General features: G+C 33.5%; 1 protein-coding gene across 3 annotated transcripts; it reads right to left on the reverse strand.

Annotated features, from left to right (window-relative positions):
- Nucleotides 1–1,517: 1,517 nt before the first annotated feature.
- LOC110644466 (autophagy-related protein 2) lies at nt 1,518–15,108 on the reverse strand. Of its 3 annotated transcripts, none has more exons than XM_021797247.2 (14): nt 14,650–15,108; nt 13,070–14,133; nt 11,953–12,101; nt 10,868–11,040; nt 7,533–10,751; nt 7,330–7,442; nt 6,602–6,803; nt 5,835–5,948; nt 5,184–5,291; nt 3,376–3,508; nt 2,955–3,142; nt 2,528–2,724; nt 2,247–2,415; nt 1,518–1,800 (listed from the first exon to the last, which is right to left on the reverse strand). In XM_021797247.2, the coding sequence occupies exons 1-13, from the start codon at nt 14,851–14,853 to the stop codon at nt 2,343–2,345; spliced, it is 5,937 nt and encodes a 1,978-aa protein (XP_021652939.2). In that variant the 5' UTR covers nt 14,854–15,108; the 3' UTR covers nt 1,518–1,800; nt 2,247–2,342. The 3 variants fall into 3 exon arrangements, with proteins under 3 accessions (XP_021652939.2, XP_021652940.2, XP_058007504.1); XM_021797248.2 differs by having other exon boundaries at nt 2,263–2,415; nt 14,650–15,104; XM_058151521.1 differs by lacking the exon at nt 14,650–15,108 and adding an exon at nt 14,382–14,618.
- Between the last annotated feature and the right edge of the window lie 423 nt (nt 15,109–15,531).

Below are 15,531 nucleotides of genomic sequence, written 5' to 3' on the forward strand. Positions count from 1 at the left end.
AATTTGATTGATTAAAAAAAATGGGCGAACGTATTGCTATTATTAACAAATTGATCTTTTTCAGAAACTCATTAAAATATCAACAAATTTTAATTCCGTCAAATATTTTTTTTTTCCATTTTCAAAGTATAATTCAACATATTTTTTTAATTAAATTTTACATAGATAACTATTTAGACTCATTTTGGTTTATGAAAAATAACTTATATATGAAAAATATTTTTTATTGTTTGATTGTAATATTAAATTAATAATATGTATTTATTTTATATATGTATAAGTGTGTTCACATTTTAATAAGATTATCAAAATTTAAAAAACAGAAAATGAATTCCTCTTTTGAAAAATGAAAGTCATTTTTTTTTAAATAACTTAATTTTTCTTTTGATTTTTCCTTCAATTAGTTTTTTTGAATGCTCCAAACTTTAAAAAATATAGAAAATATTTTTCGTAAAAAAAACAGAGCCTTAATTTCTAAATTTGTTATTATTAACACTTTAATTCATTTATTTTAGAAAAATAGATTTAAAACATTCCATAATTGCTAACTTCGTTAAGGGTATTTTAATATTTTTCTCAATGATTGTGATTAGTATGATTATCCCTTCATTTCAATTTCTTTCACACACACACATGATTAGTATGAGTATCCCTTCATTTCAATTTTTTTTTTTCTGAGTTTTGTTACACACACACGCGCACACACACGAATAAGAATAAAAATGTAACCTTTACGAAAACACACACACATGAATAAGAATAAAGATGTAACCTTTAAGAACACACACACATGTATAAAAATAAAGATGTAACCTTTACGAAAACACACACACACACATGAATAAGAATAAAGATGTAAACTTTAAGAAAACACACACACAGAGACACGCACACACACGCGCGCACACACACGAATAAGAATAAAGATATAATCTTTAAGAAAACACACACACACATGAATAAGAATAAAGACACACGCACACGCACACGAATAAGAATAAAGATGTAACCTTTAAGAAAACACACACACACATGAATAAGAATAAAGACACACACACACGCACACGAATAAGAATAAAGATGTAACTTTTAAGAAAACACACATATATGTGTAAAAGAATAAACATGTAACCTTTAAGAAAACACACGTGCGCGCGCACACACATGAATAAAAATAAAGATGTAACCTTTAAGTTTTCTTTCTTTCTCTGTCTTCCTTTTACTTTTATTTCTTAAATCTTAAAAATAAACTAAAAAATTAAAAAAAAAAAACATATCAACACCTGCTTCCCTTAGAATGTTACAAAACTTTTTCATTATTGTATTAAATTTCAAAAGATTATGTGAATGGAATTAATTTAAGATTGATACAGAAAAAATCATCACAGATACAGTTTACAAATTGAATAAAAAATTGTAAAATATATAGTATGTGGAATGGAAGCACATTGGAAGATTTCATTGAAAACAAACAAAAATAGGAATCACATTCACCTAAAGTTAATGTAAGAAACTCATAATATAATACAGCTCTTAATCACATTAAAAATTATCAAACCTTAATCTTTCTTGACGTATTTGATTAAATTATATACAATGAATGAAAACAACATACATTCGGTTGTGATAAAGGCTATCAAAGAATCAAGGGTTATCCTATATGACCTACTCAACAATTTAATTACAATAAGTTCCCATTATCAGCCAGTAAGGCGAAAATCATGAAGCAGCAATCAGCATTTACAATATGTACAAAATTGCCAGAAAAAATCTATTTGATGGTTTTTATCGACTGTACACCTGCAACCAAAATGTAATATTTCACGGTTAGAGCCAGAAATTAGTTATAAGCAATGAGATAATGTGTTTAAATATTAATTTCATTTATTGATTCCAAAAATACAAGCTATATGTAAACAATTCTTCTTAATGAGGTTAAGCATCAAGTGATAGTTGTATTTCCAACTGCTAACAGTTACTGTCACACGGTCCAGGGCTGCTTTCCCTGAAGATAAAAAGCAGACTTTCTATTTCATGCTTGCAAAGACCATAGAAAAAATAAATAAAATAAAATAAAATAGAATAAAATTATTGTTGCTTTTTATCCTGCTTAATAATTTTTATTTTTTTTTTATTATTTTTTTGTGTTAAGGGAAACAAGTTTCAATTGATATATATATATATATATATATATATATATATATCAGGGATGTATGAAGAGCAAGTTATAGAAGAGTTCAACTCACATGACACGTGGATTACCGTAACTAAAATGAGAACTCTGGAGAGGATGGCAAGAATAAATCAGTTAGTCGTGTTAAGGTGATATCCATACATTTAGATCAATCCAAATCACGTGGCCGAGTGGGACCCAGATACTTGTCCATTGACTCTTTCTTGCGCTCAGGATCAAGGCTGCAAGCATGCTCACCAAAAGTAAATAATTACTCATGAAGGATACATCTCAAAAAATGAGAAATCACTGGACACTTTCAGAGCTGTAAAGATAAAAGTAAATTGTACTGACCTATTTCTTAGGCCAAGAAAAGTATAATGTGCTGCACTTGCACAAGCAGAAACTGGAGCTATAGCAGCAGCAGGAACACCTCGTATAGCAGTTGCCAAGGCAGATCCTGCACTGGCTCCACGCTGGTACTTCTTCAATGGTGCCTGAACTAAAACAGAAGCAGATTTCCCTAGGCCATCACTGAGGCTCTCATATGCCTGCAAATTGAGAACATCAAAAACCATTGGGAACATATATTGGTCACAGACATGTCAATCTATTTCCTAAAACATTTAGAGAACATAGTGACACACGCTTCCAATCTTATTCTAATGTGTCTGTACTCCATAAGACAAAAAAAAAAAAAGCACAAAATATAATTTAGAAGAAACAGCAAGCAACATCAAGAGCAACTCATGCAAAACACAAGGCATATAGTAATGTTCACCTGTTGAATTCCTTGTTGAGCATTTTTTGGCTGATTACATCTTACATTTGGCTTTGTTTTGCCTTTGACAGGAGGAATCCTTGTGAGAATATATTCTGCTTGGAGCAACATGTCATGTGCCCCTGCTGCCAAATGCACCCCAAGTCCAATAGCTTCAAGTGATATGCTTCTAAGAAATGCAATTGTACCTGGAAAGAAAATTAAAGGTCGTTATGGCCAGCACTAATTACCACTAAGTATTTCCTCTGAAATGAAGATGTATGGTAACAAAAATATTATGTCATACATAGAATTAAGGCCATGTTTGATATGTCACAATGCAATGTAATATAATCCATTATGCAATAGAATGAATGATGTAAAACTTCCCACGAGTACTCCACCTTTCCAGACGGTAGAGTCATGAAACATATTAATTTACCTCTCTGCATTCCTTTGAGTACTCTTTGATCTTTCCTGTAGCTCTCAACTGGCAAAGAAACAAGCTTTGAAGCACCAGCACCAACAGCAACCAAGGATCTGATGGTAGGAAGGCCTTGCAAAACTTTATGCATCTACATCGTAAGGAGGAGAAACAAATATCAGTAAACAACATATCAGGGAGGAGAATAGATGATGTAGAACAAGAACAAAGGGATCAAGAGAAACCTCAAGATTTAAAGGAAGAGAAACAAATTCCCTGAACTTTATTAATTCACGATTTTCAATAATATCATAATAATTAAAGCTTTTAATAATAAAATACCAAGACACAAGTACTTATAGACTAGCAATCTTACTAGGATTAGGGAACCCTAAAACTAAACCCCAAATCAATACTCAGGGGCGGAGCCACGAAATTTTTATTGCGAGAGCCAAACATAATATATATATATATATATATATATATATATATATATATATATATATATATATATATATATATATATATAATTTGTGTTATATCAAAAAAATAAATATAAACGCCATATAACTAACTATATGGCATAATAGTATAAGATTGAAAAATAAAATAATCATTAAGATTAAAGAGACATGAAAAATTAGATATTAGTAAAACAATAAAATAAACATATTGCTTATAAAAAAAATAATAAAACAAACATATTAGTTAAAAATAAATAAATATTTAAGTTGATCCATCTAAAATTTGCATAAAAGTTGAGACCACCAATTTAATTTACTTATATAGATATAAATAAAATAATTTTTAATCTGAATGAAATAAATGATAGAAAGCTAAATGAGAGGGAGGACAAAGAAAAAAAAATGTATTGTACCCATATAACGAGGTGGAGAGCAAAAATAAAAGAAAATGAAAAATCCAAACTGATTTTAGATTATGTGATAGGAAATTATTAGATTGGATTGAATTCAATTTTCAATAACAACTAACAATCAAATTTTAATTTGTAAATATAAAAGTTTGAATAATTATTAAACTTTTATATTTATTTAATGACAACCAAGTAAATTCAATGTTTCAATTTAATTCATAATATATAAATTATAAATTATTAAGGTTCAATAGAAAATTTAAGCGGGCAATTGATGAAAAATAAAATTTATTATACATATTTAAGATTCTTTTTTATAAATAAATAGAGATTAATAAAAAAAATTGAGAAATCAATTAATTTAAAAAATAAATTTCAATATACCTATTAAAAATTTTTTGAAAATAATTGAGAGGGCCAAAATTACCGCTAGTCTCCCTTATCTACTTCTTTAATAAATAATACATATATATACATATATTAAAAAAAAAAAATCATGAAGTTTGTGGGGCTAAGGCCACCCCTAGCAAACCCCCCCCCCCCCCCTTTTTTTTTCCCTCCTTAAAACTGAAATTATGTTTTAAAATAAAAAAAAAATTGTGTTTTTTTTAGATAATTTTTTTTTTAATTTTAGATAATCATTTTTTTAGAAAAAAAAATCAACACAAGGTTACTTTACCCCCTTTTACTTTTCATGATAGGTTGACTAAATTAAGAGAAAAAATAAAAAAGAAATAGCGTTGAAATATCGCCACTGTCAATACTAATTAGGAGTCCAAAACAAACTTAAACTAGGAAAATAAAAATAACCTAATAGAATAGTAAATTCTAAACCTAATTAAATTCTTGAACTATATTCTACAATAACTATAATTCCCAAGTTTAATCCTCTTCAAATACCGCATCAATAGAATTGCAAAATTCTTAATATGTAAGTGAATATTGCAGAAACCTGATTTTGAGAAATATCCTCCAGCCACTCCCCCATGGTCGTTTCACATACATTGCCCCAGCCATAGACCCCAACAGCATGAACATGTTTGAGCTTTAGCTCAACCCCCTGCATCAAATTTGCAAATTTGTAATTAGAACATTCCACTCAAATCTAAAAAAGCATCTCCTAGGACAAGTGTGAACTTAAGAGGCAGATATGTAGCATATGAAAGTGTTGCTACCGCAAGACACTAAACACTCAATTCAATATAATTATAGTTCCCCTCAAATCTATTTCCAGACAGTAACAAAAAGGATTTGATAGAAAACCTAATATTTGATAGATATTTTACTAGAAAGAAAATTATACGTAACTGCTCATGCTGGAATTGTTTGTTTATAGCATTAGCAATTACCAGAAATATCACTAAGCCAAAATGTAATGTCATAAAAATGGACCACTTCAGTAATACTTGGAGCCATTTTGTTCACAAATTAACTACAGAACTTAATATCTGAAGTAACAAGGTCAAACTTCAGAACAGCCAAATAACTAAAGTTTTAAGCAGAACTTGCCCTAGAAAAGTTTTTTTAGTTTGGTAAAGATTGCTTCTTTAGGATCACAAGAACACAATCTTGTAGAATTCAATTTAGGTAATGAAATATTCACCTTCCAAGGGACAAGGTTTACAAGTTCCACATACTTCCCACTTCCTAGTGCTGCAAGATCAACGCGGTAGGGACTGTAGTCAACCCGAAGAACAGTAGGCCATACATCAAACTTCTGAAATAAATAATATAATCAGTACAGAGAACTGACTAGAATCAAAACCTGAAACTCAATAACAAACTCAAAATATATTTTATAAAGAAAAATAGAGAAAAAAAAAAAATGATAATCGCTTAATAATCAATTCTAATCTGCCCATGCAATAATTCATTGAAAATAAATCCCATCAGAGCATTACCTACTGGCCATATCCTCAGCTAAACAAGGAACTATACAATATTATTTATTTGCTTGAGTACAAAATTTTCTCCGTTTTCAATCAAGTATATCTGACTAATCACAAAGATATAAATGACCGGCACACAACTTCAAAAACAATATGTTATGACTGGTGGGCATAAAAAGAAGTGCAATGGCTTGACAGAGGTGGGTATAAAAACACCCAAAAATAAGACACAATGACAAAGAAAACTAGTTTCGAGAACTATTTTGAACCATTCATAGGAACAAGGCAAACACAAAAGATATGATATGACGAAAACATCATATCATATGGAACAATTAATCCACAAATATATGGAACTGTATGTAAGCAACATTGGCTTAACAGAATAACGCTAAGAAAGAAAGAAAGAAAGGCAATGCTAAAGAACATTATGCAATGATAAAATGCAATTTGTTTAATGAAAACACAGTTATGCACTTGCCTGAAAATAGGGAAGCAATGCCTCATCTGCTATTCTATGTCCTGCAAGATTCTTTGTTGCGTATGGTTTTGCAACACCTGAATTTTGATCAGGATCGGAAGACTGGTCAGTTGACGAGCCCTTTGCACCAAAAAAGCCAATGAGAAAATCAAAGTGGCTCTGATGAAGTTGCAATAGCATAGGAAGCAAAGCTATGCGCAACCTGAAAGGGTAAAAATGCAACAATTAACGTCTGGTATGCATTGTTAATACACAGTGTACTTCTCTGTGAGAAATCAACTAACTTAATTAGAAAAGAAACGTTGTTTGCAGCCACAAGATTGACTCTAAATGAATGAAATAAATGTGAACTTCATAATGAAAAAGATAAATATTTTGAGCCAATTGAACCTAAAAAAATTTTGGAATATGCTCACAAAAAATAATATAACTAGTCTTTCTTCAATCAAAACAAATCAAGACAACAAATGAATAAATAAACAAAACAAAAGACACAGAACCATATTCTAATTCCCAAATAGTAAACTAGGATTCCTTCTAACCCTTATCGAGAGAAAATTGCACCAGAACATTATCATCAACCCCCCAAAGACTAACAAATGGTTTCTGTCATGAAGGAAGAATTTTGCTAGTCAGGCATGTTGTTTGAGTGTCTTAAAGGAAAAGGTTTACACATTTCTGATTCATTTCAATAATGTAAAAAAACTAAAACATAACAGCAGATATACCGGTACTCCTCAAGAGGGGTTAAAGGATCTGGTCTGACAGCTTCCAACTCTAGCTTAAGCGCTTTTGAAGAGGATTCCCTAGGACGATCTTTTGAATGATAATATCCCAGTACCTTCCATTTCAAAAGGTAGAAAACTCCTCAAACATTGTCTATAAATGACAAAAATGATAAAATATCACTTAGAAAGACAGAATTTTTTACCCGTTTCCAAGGTGCAGATTTGCTCCTATCATGAAGGTAAAAGTCCTGAACTGAAAGAGAAAGCTTAGAGGCACATATTCCACCAACAGGGAACAAGTCGTATTGAAACTGTGTCCCACATAGTTCAAGCTCTAGACAAGCAGTTGTATCCCTTCCATAAATACTTCTAGAAGACCCACCATTGTTTTCATGCGTATACCAGTCAGAACCAGCAAAAATTCTCCAGCTCAACTTAACGTTTTTAAGAAGTACACGTCCTGAGGGCTTTCCAACATCATCAGTTCTTGTACAGTCAAAAGTTGGAAGCTTGTCTGCCAAACCCTCATTCAAGCTGGCTTCCCTACTTGCTTCAGAAATGTGATTTTCAACAATGCTTAAAGAAGTATCCTCATACCATCCGCTATTTCCTCTTCCAAGATCTCCATCCCCAAAATTCCTGGATTGGGATTTAAGAATCTGAGATGGCAACTGCCTGCCAATAGACAATTCGGACAATAGGCGTAAATCAGACAAGCAATAGCCTTCTATAAGTTCTGGCAAGAAACCATTCTGAAAATATGAGGTTTGACTACTTTCAAGTCCTATTACAGGCGTAGGTCCATCCAAAGATGCATCATCAGAAACAAGTTCAGGAGTTCCAACACTGGGGCAGCAAGCCTCTTGACGGAGGCTTTCATCAAATGAAACACAAACTTGTGATTCACTAGAATCAAATTCGCAGTCCTGATTCCCATCCAAATGAAATGCATCTTCAACTATCTCATCCATTAAACCAACAACCCCCAGTTTATTATTTGAATCTCCACTAGAGACCTGCACTTGAAAAGTTGACAAAGCAGAATTATTATTGGTTATCCTAAAACCATCATTGAATTCATTCCTCTCTTGGGCTTGATGAACATTATTCCACCGAGTCTGCAAGTGCACAATTGATTCCTCGAAATCAGGGGCAAAAAGCTGCTGGAGTTGAGCAGCCAACAGAATCAAACCAGAGGTAGTGTCATGGCAGGTTTCCACACAGATGTGGGATTCTGAACATTCTAACTCCCATGAAAGACCGTTCTCACAGTTGGTTCTGAAAATTGCTTCAACAAGTGCCTCCTGAGCAACTTTAACATAACCCATCTCATGAAGATACTCCACACTGTAAGTGCCACCAAGATTCTCAAATGCTGCACAAAGAAGGAACCCCAAATCTTGCACTATAATTCTGTAATCATTGCCCATAGAACCCTCTGTAGTAGTATTCAAAAGAGTCAAGGAAGATGCAGCTAACAGACAAGCAACATATGGCTCACTTGTTTCATCTTTCAAATATGAGGAACTGGACTCAGAATTGAGATCAGTAACCACTGAATTCTTCAAATGGGGCTCATAACTTAAACCAATATCAACCAATTTCAGAATGAAAGCAGTTCCACAAGATGCATTCAAATCCCCCTTTGGCAAATTATCATCATCTGTTTTCTCAATTTCATTAGAAGGCATGCTGAAAAAGGAGGATATTGCATCCAACCAATCCAAGCGACCACCGACAGCCACAATTGTGCCACATCTGACAGTAATAGATGTAAATTCATGTATGTTTATTGGATCCCATAGATGTATAATATCAGAACCAGCCAACCTAGACGATAATGCATTTGAACCTCCTCCATCACCACGTTTCCTTGTAGAGTTGCTACAAGAAATCAGAAGAAACTCCTTATCTGGAACGCCAGTGATTGAACCCCACAATTTACCTTCTCCATGGGCTAGCCAAAAGAAATTGGCACCCCCAATCCCTCCAATATTTGAAACAGACAACATATCAAGCTTCTGAACTTTCAATTTTAAACAATGCCATGATCCAGGAAGTTCACTCTGCAATGAATTTTTCACATCCTCCTTCATATCTGGTCTAATTAAAATCTCTACGGAAGCACATTCCACAAGGATTGATGCTTGAGATACAGACAAAAATTCGCCAGCATTTACTGGGTCACAGGATGCTCCTGATAATATATTAATCATCTGATCCAAAAGATTATGCAAATTATCATATTGAGAACTGCCAAGATCAATGGAAACAGAAAATAGATGAATATGCAGGAAAAATGCAGAGCTCAAAATTATCTCCTTCCGAGTTTCAGAATTCGTGTCTTCCAGATCCTTCACAGAAGTTACAGAGACAAATTCATAACCTTTCGCTGCAGTTTTTTTCCTGCTCCTAGATTCCTCTGAAATAGCCAAGGACTTGGCTCTCTCAGCTATGCAAGGACCGGTCACAGAACCCTCCTGCCAAATCATACTAACAGTAGAAGGACAACCACCTCTGTTGCTGACGGATAAAATCTTCTGAGCACAAAATGTCTGCCTTGGCACACCAGAGGAGTTGCTTCCAGCATCACTTTGACTTGTAGGATTGACCAAGTAAATATTTAGATTACCAACATTCATATGCAAAGAGCTAGAAGCCTTTGGAGTATAACTTTTCCAAGAACTGGTATCTGACAATAAACTAGTGGCTTGAACATTTCCCTTGTCAAAAGATGATGGTGAGGTAAAGTCAAAAGCAATAAATTGAACCCAGGAAAAGTAACTCTCAATATCTTTGACAGCTCCAAAGGGGAAACATATAATTATCCTCGCATTAGGGATTGATATATTGCCTTCTAATTTTTCTGCAGATGACAATGTTGCAACACCAGTACATGAACCCCTTTCCACATTGCCAAGAGATGATCCACACTTTTGATTGACAGGAGAAAATTCATCTGTCTTACTGTACATTTTCACATATTCTCCAATGTCCTTCAGAAGATCCAATAACATATGTATAGACCAGAAGTTCACCCAAAATATGAAATGTGGCAATCGCAATGAAAACGATGTTGAACCTTGTACACGTCCATCTAATGAATCAGAATTTATAGTAAATTGGCAATGAGTGACACCTGAGGTACTAAGCAATTTGACTTTTGTCATATTTCTAAAAACAAAATTTGAAGCATTTTGAACACTTAATTCATCTAAATCAGGATATTTCACAGATAAGGCCAACAGAGGAAGAGCAGCTTGAACGTCTCCTTGCAGATATTGAATAGAAAGAGTTTGATTTCTGCTATCAGTACTACACTCCGTCAAGTGAAGGTTTGAGATATCATTTTCATTGCAGGAGTAATCAGCAACCTCAATATACAGCACTTTTCCTTCAAATCTCATTTCTTGAGTACATACCTGTTGACCTTATCAAATGTTTTCAGTTAATGTAGAGGAATATAATGTAAAACCAACAAAGACAAAGCAGAGATAAAGAATATAAAAGGAATTAAATTCTCCCTGCACAATATTACCTGCAAAGCAACAAAAATGTCTTTGCACTCAGTGATCATATAGTGAACATGTAAGCCATTACTATGATCATCCTTTGGACCACACAAATACTCCTGATCTTCATCTTGGAAAGATAATATGATAGAAATTCCAGCCAAAGTTGCTTGAAGGTTGGTCTGAACATGCTGCTGCTCTGTATACAATTGAAAAGAAAAACATCAATTACAGCAGAAAAACCAAACGTCTAAAAAGGCATATCATCAAGTACATTTTGCAACCCTCATCAGCAAGAAACAAGAATTATAGAACCAAAAAAAAAAAAAAGTTAGCAAACTCATATCCTCGTTGAAGCATAACTACTGGATCTCAAGTTTATCTATCATTCATTTAAGTAGCTGGTATTGCTACTGAGAAAAGATTTAACCTCAACAAAATCCATCAGTCTACAAGCCCACAAGAGTAAATTCTGCATGAAGGCGCTTTGTACAGATTTAGAATGTGTAGCTATGTGCCATAAGGTGATGATACAATTTACAAAGATTATTGGGATGAAGGCCAACTATAGCTCAACAATGATTCTTCGTGGTATAAATTATAGCCCTAGCCAATCATGGAGAATAAGCTTTACAAGCGTTGATTCATAACAAACAAGGGCACCTCATATGCCAATATCCTCCAAAAATAGAAGTCATAATATTAGAAATTCAAAAACCAATTTGTAAAATTAGTTTCTAAATCCCTTATAATTTTAATTATTGCAACATAAAGGCCTTCCTGATATCACGACCAGCTATTTAGCCTAATATTAAAAAATAATATAAATAACAATGCAAGAAACTTTGTATTTACAAACTCGCATTTCAATCAGGTAAAGTGTACTTGCCTAAGTTGGATGTAGCCTGCAAAAGCAAACCACACCAAATGAAATGATAAATCAAAATCTGAGAAAGAAAAGGAGTTCTACAATAATTTTAATAACAAAAGCATGCTAGAAACAGCATGAATTAAGATAGAACACAAGTTGGAAGCAAATTAAAAAAAGCAATGCAAGCACAAATCCACATAATGAATAATTAAGATATATAATATTAAGAGGTGCACAAACCCAAGGGGATATGCAAAGATCCAGAAGCAAGACTGGATGCAGCAGTTAATGCACTGAAAACAGAACATGTCCAGTTCCACATTCCACTGCTTCCTAGTGCAGATTGTGAACTTCTCATTCCATCAAAACATTCAAAGAACTGGTCCACACTGCAAATAGGCCAAAAGTACAACATTAAGATTCAGCATCACTCGAAAATCGAAATACACAACATAAATATGATACAGGATTATAGATACTATAGATGCTATAAAATTACATCATCTGATCCATGCTTACACAAGTGTAGTATCTAGAAGTACTAGAAACATCTAAGATTGAATCACATTGAAGATTTGTAAATAACTGCTTTTTTCTTATTTGCTGAATCAGAGTTTATAGAGGGTTAATATAAAAAAGGATACTATAAAGCTTTGCTATGATAACATGCATGATACATTATTTTCTCTCTCTTTCTTTCAATGGGGGTTGGAGTGATGAGATTAATTTGATGGAGAACTTGATCACATTTGCAAGATGAGAATATCTAAGTCTATCCATCTTTTAAAAATGGTCATTGCATTACGCTAATGTATTTTTAGTTTTCATCATGTTTCTCCCTATTACATTATAGGGATTTTAAACTCTCACCCAAAATGGTGCTAAACAGCTATTTCCTGCCATTATGGGGTTTGCAGTGTTGCTGTTACACAACAAAAAAAAAATTGTTTTTTTCTTTTCTTTGTTCTTGTGTTACACTCTTACCTCTCTAGCTCACTATCGAAGTGCCCAAGAGAGCTTTTCTCAACTGCTTTCCTTCTCAAGCCTATTTTCAATTCAAAATATGATCCTCCACAATTTTCTCACTAAATCAACATTCCTCAACATGATTCAAATATCATTTGCTAAATGAGGTGACTTATTTAGATTGATTTCAATTCATTATGTTTTTGGGTTTAATTAATAGTTATTTAAGGTGTTAAAGTATTGCTATGTTGCATTTTCAGTAAATTCTTGTTGATTTGAGTCATCTTGAATTTCTATTTTTTCTTTTTTAGAAAAATATACTGGCACTGGTCACAACCATTGCACTTTGGCTGCAACAACCATTCTATGAAAAAAAAAAAGGTGCACTAACCTTGCCCCAAGATCAAGTTCTTCTTGGCTATCATCTTTATTATTGTCTTTTACAGAATTCGAAACCCAATCAGGTATAAGATGTGATCCAGATAGTATAGCTTCACTTGTTGATTCTTGCACAGTCAAAGAACCATGAGGAGGGATCACCTTATCAGTAGCAACAATAGCAGGAATGGAAGTTGATGAATAGAAATTAGAAGCCGACTTCAAATCAACATTGTCTGTTGACTTGTTCTGTTTCTCCTTATCCAAAGTCATATAAGTTTCCCATGAAACTAACAACCACTTGATTGAACTAGGTTGCAATCTCAATTCTACAGGATCAATGGAAATATTAGCATCCACTTTGCGAATATCTAGGGAACCATTCTTCCAAGGGATATTCAGCTTTAAACTCCCTGAAAATCCACCATTACTCCCAGTCACAACTGGAGTCGTGGCATTAGATGGACAGTGCCCTGATAACAACTCACCAAAACTTGAACCTACTGGACAAGGAAAACAAGTTTGATTATCAACATCATCCATCTGAAGTAGTTCAAGTACTGCTCCTTGAAATGTTATAAAGTTTGTTAGCTGACTTATTACGAGAAAGTTCTCAACTCTTGCATCAGAATTTGACTTAGTATCTTCAGAAACACAAGTTCCACATTCTGCTTCAGATATTCGAAGAACCAAGGTTTTCTGATGACCAGCCTTCTTCTCATCCTCTGATTCTGGTTCAAATGCAACAATTAATTTTTTGACATTAACATGGAAGCTTGTCAGAAACCATTTCACCATCTTTGCAATTTTCTTGACACCTTCATGAACATCATTTGAACTATCCATCATATCATGCCTATGACTTCCTCCCTCACTTTGTACACGAAGATTACTATCTTGATTGAAACCGCTATTCCCATCTCCTGCAGGTGATTTATTCTGTGGACAAGGGGCAAGCGCAAGCACAAGCTCAACCTCATCCAACTCAACCTGAAAACCTTTACCCTTCCAAGGCATTTTAACTGATAGGGAGCCAATTGAACCTTCTTTTATGATCACTGATTTTGATACACCAAACTGGATAACAAAGAAGCATAAGATCCATGAGAAAATAAATAGATAATAAGAAGCATACCGCTTAGCCTTAAAAGTGCACACCCAAAAACGAATATATTTTTTTTCTTAGAAAATTAATTACTTCTGCTTCCAATTTCCAGAAACCAGACATACAGATTTATAACACATTCATGGGAAAATCGAACAGCAGATAAGAGAAGTGTATCAAATATAAAAACATAATAGCAGCACAAAAGGCACGACTAAACCACTTAACAGAAGCCATGTAAGCCTGTTTTCAGATGGCACACACAAAAACAACACGTCCTTATCTTCTGAATTGGGTCTCTATCCTTGAAAACCACTTCCATCAATGGAATCCCCAGCATAACAAAAAGGGTATGCAGCAAAACAAATGCACAAACATATCTTTTAACCATCTATACGCCTATTTAGCTCACCTAATCTAACATATCACACACATGTAATTGCATAATTTCACGTAACTGACAAAACAGCTGAAATTGAGGCAGCAACCTTTTCGTTAAGATAATCAACATTAAGCGCAAGATCATTAAGCTGGATAGTGCCTTGGCGGAGCTGGATATCAAGCTGGTCAAGATCAATATCCCCCAACAAGAATTGCCCTAATTTCTTCTTCAACAAGAACTTGAAGAGCCGCTTCATCGCCCACCGCGAGAAAACGGCCTCCGCCGATTTCGCTATGTTCCAGTATAACATCTTATTCCTCTTCTCTATCGACTGTAGCCTATCGTTCTCGTTGCTGCAACCTGCAAAATTGAGGTAGAATCTAAAGGAACGTGAATTATGGACAGTTTAGGATTTGCGTTGAGGAGAAATTAGGGTTAGGGTTCCTGTGCTCGTGATGGAAGATTGGAAGTCCTCCATCAAGAGACAGAGAGATGATGCAAAAAGAGAGAGAGAGAGAGATTGAATTGATAACTTGTTAGAGTTGATGTCTCTCTTTGTCTGGGTTCTTTTTTTTTTTTTTTTTTTTTTTAATTCTTCACGTTTTAAATTCTTACGGATGCTAACGGTAACTCGTAAATATTATTGTCCTTTTGCAACAAAAAATTTTGGGATAAATTATATTATCATTCTTAGAATTTTTAAACTAGTTACTGCCCTGCCTGATGCGCTTGAAAACTCATCAAGGCACTTAGTTGAATTGGAATAGGAAGAAAGGTTGGATAGATCATTGATTTTTTTTTTTTTTTTTGTCACAATCCAATTTCGTTGGTCAAACTGGAACTAGTATTTGAATTAATATAAAATTCTTGAAATCTTAATGAGCTTTATTGTTTACAAAACTCAAAATTAAGTCTATACTCAAGTCCAAACACACATTATAAGATAATATAAATTTTTGAAGGCAAAATCAATTATCATATTTTTTTA

This window comes from Hevea brasiliensis, chromosome 8, assembly GCF_030052815.1.
Source record: "Hevea brasiliensis isolate MT/VB/25A 57/8 chromosome 8, ASM3005281v1, whole genome shotgun sequence".
Classification (NCBI taxonomy): domain Eukaryota; kingdom Viridiplantae; phylum Streptophyta; class Magnoliopsida; order Malpighiales; family Euphorbiaceae; genus Hevea; species Hevea brasiliensis.

Excerpts from the sequence above, each read along its gene's own strand:
- LOC110644466 (XM_021797247.2), bottom strand. The coding sequence starts at position 14,853 with ATGTTATACTGGAACATAGCGAAATCGGCGGAGGCCGTTTTCTCGCGG. Across the intron at positions 14,134-14,649 it reads TTGATTATCTTAACGAAAAG|TTTGGTGTATCAAAATCAGT; the intron begins GTTGCTGCCTCA and ends TTTGTTATCCAG. Across the intron at positions 2,416-2,527 it reads TTTCTTGGCCTAAGAAATAG|CCTTGATCCTGAGCGCAAGA; the intron begins GTCAGTACAATT and ends GCATGCTTGCAG.